Source organism: Tupaia chinensis, unplaced genomic scaffold (assembly GCF_000334495.1).
Source record: "Tupaia chinensis unplaced genomic scaffold, TupChi_1.0 Scaffold000178_1, whole genome shotgun sequence".
In the NCBI taxonomy this organism is placed as follows: domain Eukaryota; kingdom Metazoa; phylum Chordata; class Mammalia; order Scandentia; family Tupaiidae; genus Tupaia; species Tupaia belangeri.
The window spans coordinates 548,698-559,283 of record NW_006159653.1 but is presented as its reverse complement, the minus strand read 5'-3'; the positions used below and the strand labels follow the sequence as shown (position 1 = coordinate 559,283).

The 10,586-nt window shown below is 63.8% G+C and overlaps 1 protein-coding gene across 5 annotated transcripts in view; it reads right to left on the bottom strand.

Annotated features, from left to right (window-relative positions):
• Positions 1 to 8,664, bottom strand: part of CAPN15 (calpain 15) — a 22,089-nt gene extending 13,425 nt beyond the window's left edge. For 3 of the 5 annotated variants that reach the window (XM_027771028.1, XM_027771024.1, XM_027771025.1), the window contains exons 1-2: positions 8,506 to 8,662; positions 4,083 to 4,375 (exon numbers count right to left, since the gene is read on the bottom strand). In XM_027771028.1, the coding sequence (XP_027626829.1) occupies positions 4,083 to 4,264 (182 nt within the window). In that variant the 5' untranslated portion in view covers positions 4,265 to 4,375; positions 8,506 to 8,662. Of the gene's footprint in view, positions 1 to 4,082; positions 4,376 to 8,505 lie in introns of all 5 variants that reach the window. The other 2 variants (XM_027771026.1, XM_027771027.1) reach the window with 2 other exon arrangements.
• Between the last annotated feature and the right edge of the window lie 1,922 nt (positions 8,665 to 10,586).

The following is a 10,586-nucleotide window of genomic DNA, read 5'->3' as shown; positions in this document are numbered from 1 at the left end:
CCCCCAGCAACGGCACGGAAAGCCACCCCCCCCCCTCCCTCCCCACTGGTGCAGGCGGCAGTCGGCAGAAGTGGCCGGCCACTGTGGCCCACCCGCCCCACTCACACCTGGGAGGGCAGGCCAGCGCAGCCGAGCAGGATGGCCTATAGCGCCCCGGAGGCTCTGGTCCTGCAGGGAGGGGTAGGCTGGGGCCTCCTGTACGGGCTCAGCCTGGCCCTGCACAACTTGGAACTGCGGGCACGGCCTGATCAGGAAGAGTCTACTGGCAGCTGGGAAAGGCTTAAGTGCAAACACTGCCTGAAAATCCAGTGTGGCCCTGAGGAAACGGAGTGCCGGGCTGCCGTCCAGGGTGGCCCTTCTGTGGCCGAGAGGGCCTTGGTGGGAATCGGGGACTCTGGCCGTCCGGGGCACTGCACCTGCACTAACCCCTGCAGTCCACAGAGATGTCCAGCAGGCAGGCCAGGTGGAAGGAGCCAGCGCCCCACAGCCACTCCACACGTGGCAGGGCCTGTGCAGGGCCGTGCACAGACCCCCGATGCAGGAAGCACTTGCAGGTCTGGCGATGCCAGGCTGCCACCCAGCTGCTCCAGGGGATGCAGCACACAGCACACCTGGCCACCCACTCAGGACACAGCAGCAGTTATGCCTGAGGACAACTGCCCATGGAGATGACCAGTCACGCCTCACACAGGAAGGTCACAGCCGGTAGAAAACCAAGGCCACTGCCACCACTGCGCTTGTTCACGGAGGAGGCGGTGAGGCTACCTGGGGCTTGGCAGGCCCTCGCAGGTAACCAGGGAGTGGGTGTCGGCACAGCGGAGGGGCCCCATGCCCTGCTGCACAGACAGGTTTTAGCCAGGCCAGGACGTGGGTCCCTGCATAGCACCTGGCCCCCTGGCAGCTCCTCCTGCCAGTTCCCGGATGGTCCTGTCCTCTGAGGTGACTCTCAGCTGCCCTTGGGTGACAAAGGTGCCAGGCCACTGCACTGGGTTTTCATTGCCCAGCGATGGCTGGCCTGCTGGGGGCATGCCTCCTTGCCTGTGTCCCTGGCAGCCAGCACCCAAGCCAACTGCTCCCTAATTCAGGCAGGTGGCACCTGGGCTGAGGATGACACAGGGGCCCTGTCCAGCTGCAGTGGACTGGGTGGGGCATGAATCACTGCTCCTCCAGACAGCGCGGCCACACCGCTGCTCCTGCACATGCAGTGTGTACACACGTGTGCACGCACACCTTGTGGAAAGGTGCAAGTGGGGCCACTCGCTGAGGCTGTGTGTGGTACAGGCCTGGTTCCCTGTACATCCTCCTGCCCCAGCGGTGGGGTCCAGGACTCAGGCCGCCAATGGCACAGCCTCCCACCTGCTGGCCAGGCCAGGCAGACGGCAGCACCAGCAGGCCCTCCCTCTCCCCTCCCTACAGGCGGGTCCTATACGACACACACACACACACTCACACATGGCACGCTCATGCAGAGCATGCTCGCACACTCATACACAGCACTCACACATACACTCAGAGTATGCTTGCACTCATACACAGCACTCACACAGCATGCTTGCACACTCATACACAATCAGAACATGCTCGGACTCACACATACACAATCAGAGCATGCTCGCACTCACACTCAGAGCATGCTCGCACACTCATACACAACACTCACACTCACAGCATGCTTGCACTCATACACAGCACTCACACTCACACTCAGAGCATGCTCACACACTCATACACAGCACTCACACTCAGAGCATGCTTGCACTCATACACAGCACTCACACAGCATGCTCGCACACTCATACACAATCAGAGCATGCTCGCACTCATACACTCAGAGCATGCTCACACACTCATACACAGCACACTCACATACTCAGAGCATGCTCACACACTCATACACAGCACGCACACACACTCAGAGCATGCTCGCACTCATACACAGCACACTCACATACACTCAGAGCATGCTCACACTCATACACAGCACACTCACTCAGAGCATGCTCACACTCATACACAGCACACACGCACTCAGAGCATGCTCGCACACACACAGCACACACACAGAGCATGCTCGCACACTCACACTCAGAGCATGCTCGCACACTCATACACAGCACTCACACTGAGAGCATGCTCGTACACTCAAACACAGCACTCACACACAGCATGCTCGCACACTCATACACAGCACTCACAGAGCATGCTCGCACACTCATACACAGCACTCACACTGAGAGCATGCTCGTACACTCAAACACAGCACTCACACACAGCATGCTCGCACACTCATACACAGCACACTCACATACACTCAGAGCATGCTCGCACATAGCTTAGAGGACAGACTCACACGTTCAGAGCACGCTCACATAGCACACAGGACAGACTCATAGAACACGCTGATATGCTCACACTCAGTGCACACACCGAGCACGCTCACACAGCACACACATAGATACATGCACCACACTGTGCCCACTCACCACCCCACATGCCCCTGCACTTGCACACTAGACGCACTCCCAGCACTCAGGCATAGCCTCGGTCTGTGCCCTGGTGGCCATGCCCCAGTCACCAGGGCGGCAGCCTCCTCCCTATGGTCAGGACCATGGTGGCTGCCATTCGACATCCTGACCATCCCAGGAAGCAGGGCCATGTGACACCCATGGCATCGGGCCGAGTGGGGCCATGTGCCCAAGGCCACGAGCGCAGGCTGTGAGGCCCTGTGAAGCTGGAAACTCCGCTGGCAGGAGGGACAGGGAAGACACTGCACCTGTGTCCCCTGCAGTACCTAAGGGACACGGGGACGTCTGGTGAGGAAACCTATGCTAAGGCGAAGTATGGCCGTGTGCCTTTGAGAGAACAGACCGTCTACTTGCAGGCTCCGCAGGAAGGTAACGTGACAACGCTGCCCCCACGCGACAAAGCGTAGCGGCGACAATGCCTGGAAGCAACATGCTGATGCGGCAAAGACCCACACATCCTGCGTGGGAGTCCACGGGAGGAGCAGCCATGATGAGCAGGTGCTTGCTGTCAGGAACCGCTAGAACAGGCAGAGCGACCAGGAAGGTGCCAGGCTGCCCGTGAGGTTGGCCGGGACCAGCCCAAGGCCACAGCCCGGAGAGCCATGCAGGCATCCCCGCACGGCAGCACCGCTCCTCGGACTCACACGTTGACATCTCCAGCTGCATCCTTCCTAAAGATCACCAAGACGTGGCCCAGCCACGTGGAGAACCATGGCTTGGCCCTAAGAAAAGTGAGATTTGGACACACGCCACCTGGATGAGCCTCTAGGACACTACGCCAGGCATCCAACCCTCTCAGGGCGAGTCCCTGCAGGGAGGCTGTGAACCAGCAGTGCCGGGCTGGAGTGGCTACCACGCCCTCTTCTGCAGACCACTGGAGACCACACTGCTCGGTGCTCTAGGGGGCTGCCCCGCTGGGAGGGTAGGGATGGGGGCAGTGCCCCCCAGGCTGCCACCCTGCTTTCGCTGCACCTCTCTGGAGCCCAGGCTGAGACTAGACCCCCAACTCCCTCCAGTCCCACTGCGGCTGCGGCCCTGACCTCAGGACCTGGGCCCATACCTGCCCCCGTGCCTTGGCCCAGCAGTCAGCTGTCCCAGGTGAGGAGTGGGGTGAGGGCGTGCACCCACAGAGCCAGGCTCCACTGCTGCATCTGCCCAAGGGCCCCAGATCCCAAGCGTCTGGTGAGCAACCTCACTACCCTGAGGATGAAGGCAGGAGGGCGGGCAAGGCCAAAGCTGCCCCACCCCCACAGGCAGTAGCACTGGGGCAGGTGGCACCCAGATGTGGGGGGTGGGCAGGTACAGCCCAGACACACCTCCAGCCTGAAATGCCAAGGGAAGCAAGCCCCTGTCCCAGGAGCATCAGGCCAGGGACATGCAGGGCTGTCGGAGTCTGTGCGCTGCCCAACTGCCTCCGACCAGCCAGACTGCATGGCCCAGCCTCGGGGAGGGCTGGGAGTGGAGGCTGCCCTGAGACCCTCAGCTTTTGCACCTTCAGGGGGACAGCCAGAGAGCCCTGAAAACAGGCCCCCAGGCTACCCCTCCCCTCCTCCTTACCTTCGGGCCCGGGGGCGAGGGGGCTGGTGCTGCCGGGTGACCAGGGTGCCTCCCCACATGGGCCCCCCAGGGCCGCTCCTACACCAGCCAGCCGCTGCAGGGGGCCCCGGGTAGGGCGACCCCCCAGGGAAGCCGTGGTCTGACTCGGTCTCGGCAGTCAGGGAGGAGGCGGAGCTCCCCATAGCCCCCTTGCCAGCGGCCACGCTGAGCGGGGCTTGGTCCCCTCTGGCTGGCAGCGGGTGAGGCGGAGCATGGAGGAAGGAGAGTGCCCACGCCGGAGACAGGGTGGCCGGCTGGCAGGGCGACAGGACAACAACAGAGAGAGACAGAGACAGAGAGAGAGAGAGGATAAGCGAGAAGAGACGGGCAGGACTCACACCAGCAAGCCCCAGGCCAAGAAGCTCACCAGCAACCCAGGGGCCCGAGGCAAGCACGGGGCCTCACCAGGCTGCAGCCTGCCGTGCACGGCCCGGACAGCGCTGCCTGCCCGAGCCCCCACAGCGATCTACCGTCCTCCTGCGTCACCGTCCGGTCCTCAGGTCTTAGTAAGAGACGACCACACAACTGTGCTCGACTGCAGGAGGTGCTGAGGGGACGTTTAGCCAGAGAAAGGAGAGGGCAGGGAGGTGCAGGGGCAGGCCGAGGCCCGGAGGAGAGTCCTGGGAGGCTGGCCACATGTGCAGGGCACAGGCCGTTGCCACCTGTCCTTCTGGAGCTTCCCAGGAAGACAGCAACTCGGTCTGCACATCCACCCCTGAGCTGGCCCCGGGTCCCCCTCAGAGAAGTGAGACTTGTCCCCGTTGGGGGACTCAGGAGGGAGCACAGGCTGGCTGGGAAGGCAGTCTCCCCGAACCCCCAGGCTCAGAGAAAGTCTCAGGAAGGGACGAGCCTAGGGCACCCCTGGGGCCACTTGACGCCTGCCCGCTCGCGGTCTGGGAAAGGCGAGGCAGGCTGGTACTCGTGTCTCCTTCTTCCCGCTGCCGGAGGGTACAAGCGCTCACGGTGGGCCGGGGAGAGCGCCCCAGTACGGAGGCCACATCACTCCTCCCTGCATCCCTCCGTTCTGCCAGGGCTCCGGGCACACACACATGCCCAGTGTGTCCCTCAAGCTGCTGGGCCACACTCGAACCAGGTGGCCATGTGGGATTTGGCTCCCTTAAACACCGCCATGAGGCCAGCCCCGTCTTCGGGGTTGGCTGTCTCCGGCTGACAGCCCTTCCCCCAGCACCTGACTGAGGCCCTGGCGGGGCAGAAGTGGGGAGACAGAGTGGGGAGCATGGGCAGGTGGGGGCCCCCAGCCTTGGCCCATGAAGGTGGGGTCTTCTAGAGCTGGCGCCTGGCACCTGAGAAGGCCCCAAGGCTCCGATGGCTCTGGGGACTGTGGGGGTGGATCCAGCCTGGCACAGGGAGCGGGGCAGCCCCTGGCCATTTTTTGGCTTCAGCGGGACTGGCCGGGCCCCAAGCGGGTGGTGTCTGCCTGGACGGCCTTTCCACTCTGTGTGGCAGGAGCGTGGGGCACAGCGTGACAGTGTGCCACTGGCCCTAGTGGCCAGAACGCGGCAGCTCAGAGCCAGCCAGACGGTGGCCGGGGCCTGGCCTGGCCTGGCCCAGCCCAGCCCACAGCCCACACGGCTCCCGCATCCTAAACAGCTGGAGAAAGCCCAAGGAGCTGAAGACCCCCCCCGAGCCAAACGCAGTGTCTGTGTGCTGGCTGGACAGGTGCCTGTGGCTACGGCCCATCGGTCAGTGGCTGCTCTTGACACAGAAGCCAGGCTGCTGTGCTACCACGCCTTCTTCCTGGCTGCCGGCTGGGCCACCGGTGTCACCTCGCATTCCCCAGCAGCCAGCTGAGAAGGGGTGGGCAGGTGGAGTACCCTTGGCGACACAGTCCACTGTGTTGAGACACAGACGCAGCAACGTAGACCGACAGGGCAGCACCACTGAGCTTGCCACAGATGTGAGACCCACTGGGCCCTTCAGCTCAAACGTGCACACGCCATGTAACGGGTGGCCTGCAGCGACGGTGGCTGCTGTGAGCTCTGGGCTCATGCCCACAGATGCACTCACTGCAGCAGCCAGGGCTGCAGAGCCAGCTGCCTCCCATGGACGGGGCAGACACGGAGCCCCGGGACTGCTCCCCAAGCCCAGCCACACGGACGAGGCCCTTGTGACACTCCCACCCACAGCCAACTAAGCAGGGAGGGCCCACTGGAGGTGCCCACGGGCCAACAGCTCATAGCTGGGTCTGTCTCCACATCACTCTGTCGCGCTCACCATGAAAGCAGAGCTGTGCCACACGGCCCCTTCATGGCCGCTCGCCCTGCCCTCAGGGACACACAGGGCTCCTCCCTGCCACCTGTGTATCTCCTCACCAGTGCCCAGGGTATGCCTGCACTGCACCTACCTGGGAACTGACCTGCCCTACGGCCCTGGGAGACCTGTGGCGACAGGCCTCTCCTGCCAGTTCATGAGACAAGGAGCAGGATGGCAGACTGGACAGGCCCCGCGGGGTCTCCAGCCTGGACAGGCCCCGCGGGGTCTCCGGCCTGGACTGGGTGAGGTGCCTCTTTGCTTTGGAGTCCTGAAGGGAGCTTGGCACCAAGCACAGGTAGCCTCCAGGACTCTAGCCATAGCTGATCTGGGAGGAAGCGCGGGCGATGGCAGGGAGCCACGGTCAGTGGGTTGCTCAAGCCTGCTGTGTCCGGTACCCACTGCGGTGGCCTCACACTCTGCTCAGCAGCGGTGGGGAAGTTCCTGCGTGGGCTGAGTCTCCCGAGGCTGAGGCCCACACTGAGGAGGACTCCACAGGGAGCCATAAAGATGGCCCCAGGGAAGAGGCTCAGGGGAACCAGAGGTCGGAGCGCCCAGCCAGCCATGTGGACACGGCCAAAGAGGCGGTGACGGCACCCAAAGCCAGTCTCTGTGGACAGCAGGACAGCCTTTCTGAGGAGCCTGGCCCAGTCACTGCCCAGAGGAAGGCCCGCCCCTCCAGGTCTCATGCAGCCCAGGGCAGGGATCACCATGCTGGCCGGATGGGCACAGATGGAGTCAGACCCTGGTTCCCACCATGTCTCTGCGTCTCAATACCTGGGGAGGAGGCTGGGCACTGCGCGGCCCGTCCCCCTCCAGCCCCGCATGGAGCAGGGCCCGCCTTCCCGTGCAGGCCCGTGGGGGCAAAGCCCCAGCACTGCCCCTGCGCACCATCCTGGCGAGCTCAGCCCGTGCCCACCGGGGCTCTGCTACCTGGCAGGCTGCCTGGGACCCCAGAGGGGGCAGGAAGCCCTGCCACAGGGCGCACACGCACGCCGACTTACAGTGAGACCCGGGCAGCCCCAGCAAGGCCAGCATCCTGGACCCTGGAAGGCAGGGCTGTGGACTCTGCCCCGCCAGAGCTGCAGAACCAGAACCGGCTGTCTCCCGCCTTCCTTCTGGAATCCCTGCCCTAGCTGTAATCCAGGCTGGCCTAGATCAGGCCTCAGGGAAGCTTGGAGGTGGGGCTGGGAACAAGGTGCTAATTAGCAGGGCCAAGAAGCTGTCCCCATCCTCCCACTGAGACAGCTCCCATCTGGACTCAGCTCAGGTGAGGCCACGGGTGCTGGTGTCAGCCCATCCACACGGAGACACTAAGACACAGCATGCACAGAGCCCACCCAATGCCTGTGGCACTCTCAGTGGCCTCTGCACCTGCCCTGCCTGCTCCGCTGTGGGATGGCCTCTTCCACCCTGCGAGGGAATCTGCGAAGTTGTCTCTACTATCAGAACCAGCCCAAAAAGGCTGGCTAGGGTCCCCAGAACTGCACCCACCAGACCAGGAGGCTCTGGGCCAGTCCCGCAGCAAGCCCCACCAGGGGACAGGCGGGAGGACCTCGCCCTGCTGCCATCAAAGCCACTGGAAGGGCTGAAGCTCCTGCCTGAGTGTGGGAGGAGAGCTGAGCATGGAGAGACCCCCCCCTCTGCAGGCCACCAGGCCAGGACCCCACCCTGGGAAGGCCCTGGACTGGGACCTCTACCCCGGAGAACTGGCAAAATAGAACTCTCCAGAGACAGGGGCCCTTCCACAGGGACAGACGGGCCCCCAGCCTGCCCCAGCACCCTTCCAGGGATGTGTGGAGACTCGTTGGGCACAGACCCCACCACGTCTGCCCGCTGCTCACCCCAAATGACGGCCCAGGTCCCAGACTCGAGCCTAGCTTTCCTGGAGGGCTCCTGGGAGGCACAGAAGCAGGCTGCCAGGGGAGACGGCACAACAGGGCACTGGGAGGGCTCCAGCACTGCCCAGGGGCACCCCACAGCGTTCCAGCCTGGCTGCCCCACTCCCATCTGGGCCCTCCAGCTCTCCACCTCAGCTTCCCCAAGAGGGTGTGCCTGTCCCAAAAAGGGCCCGACGCTGGCTCTGAAACACCAAAGCCAGCCCCTTGCCTACCTGACAAGCTGCAGTCTCAGAAATCAGTCCAGCCGTGTCGCTGGGCTCTGCCGGCTGCCCAGGGCTATGTCCGGACCGCTGAGGGCTCACGACCCCTGGAGCGCACGCAGCCTTCTGAAGCACCAGGAGGCCTAGGGAGCAGCACAGGTGGGCCACACCACCCCGGTGAGGAACCTGACCCGCCCAGTCTGGGCGCAAGGGCTTGGCCAGCCCCAGGCGGGATGGCAGATGGGCTGTTTAGGAGGGCCTTGGACGCCGTTGGCCTGGCTCTGCTCCAGGAGCAGACCTCAGACAGCCATCCATGGGCAGGGCCATAGGCCAGCACCAGCCAGGAGGGCAGCGTTGGGGGGCAGGCTCAGAGCCAACAGCCAGGTGGCCTCCAAGTCCCCAGGCCAGGTCCTGGCACCAACCGGCATGCCAACAGCCAGCAGGGTGCCTGCTCAGCCCTGGACCCAGAGGAGGCCACCACGGACAATGCCAAGGATGGCCACTGCCTGCCACTTGCTGTGTGTCCCACAGCTCAGGGTAAGGTGCAGGTGGGCACTGTCGACCCGGGTGAGACAGTCACGAGTCCTGCTGGGGACCCAGCATGCCTGCCTGGGAGTCACAGAGGCCAAGGCCATGGACCTGGAGATGGAACAGCATTCTCTGTGCACACCGCAGGCGAGGGGGCCTGCCTGGACCTCCTGCCCTCCCAAGCTGGCCAAAAGGAGTTATTCCAGACTCTGCGATGAGCACCTCCTCTGAGTCCATCTGTCCCAAGTCCAGCCACCACCTCAAGGGAGACATCCAGTCCAGGACTGCAGGCCTTGTGGACAGCTCTTTCCTGGAGTCAGAGCCGCTCCGACCCCACTAACCCCATTCAGGCCATCTACCAGCAGCTCGGGGCTGGAGCTCGAACCTCCTGCTGACTCTCGGAAGAAGCAGCAGGAGCCAGAGCTGTGCCAGCCTCGCCCCTCTGCTCCTCACTCCAGCTTCCCACAGCCTCCTTCAGGAAGCTACTTCAGGGCTCCAGAAAGCTCTGGAATTCAGCCTTTCCCACTAGGGGTGATCAGGGCAGAGGACCAAATCCAAGAGCTCGGCCTGTCTGCATTGAAGGCTGACTTTCTGGAGAAAAGTGGGAGAGAAGGGAGTGAGGACGGTGCACTCTGCAGCACAGGGACCTGCTCAGAGGAGCAAGGAGCGTGCAGGCTGTCTGCACCAGGTGGCTACCGTCTGTCCTGCCGTCCTCCAGCCTGACCACCCAGGAGGTGGGGTGGTTGCCCTCACTTCCCTGTAGCTCACGGGAGCCAAGAAACCAGGGTGAGCAGGTGGCGCTCCGGGATGGGATGGGGTGAGGCCGTGCAGTGAGGCTCTGCAGGCCCGCGGGCTAGAGGGGCTCCTGTAAGGAGCCGGTGCACCGCCGGGCTCCACACAGCCACTGCACAGGCCCTTTGGAGCATGCACAGGTACAGCCGGCCTGACCTGGTTCCTCCTGGCCCTCACAGCACCTACACTGACATGCACTGTACAGACCCAGAAGCCTCCCACTGTGCAGGGGTGCCAGGTGATGCGGTGGCCACGCAGCCCATACTCCTGGCCTCCCCCTCAGCCTGGCTCCTGCATCTGGGAGACACTCAGTGCTGCCCCTGTGCCCCCTAAGCACCCTCCCGACTTCAGGGCCCAAGTGACCAGAGCCACTTGTGAGGACGGTTGACCACTATGGTGTAGGTGGGGCAGTGCTGGGCACTAGGCCCGTGACCCACAGTGCTCTGACCTCCTGATGTGCTCAGGTCAGCCGGGGAGCCAGGGACAGGAGGCAGAGAGGGACACAGACCCAAGGCTTCCCAGGCAGGACTGGCAGAGCAGGGTGAGGGCCACATGGCCCCACAGAGCTGGAACACAGAGGGGAGGGGAGAGGAGGGGACACCTGTGTGCATAGTGAAGCCTTGGGTTTCTGCCGTGCTGGGTGTGGGGTAACAAGGCAGAACAGGGAAGGGGGGATGGAGAGGACAGGGAGGAGGGGCAGGGGAGGACGGAGAGCAGAAGGAGGGGAGAGAGGGGAAGAGGAGGACCAGGGCCCTGCAGCCCCCCCCCCCCCG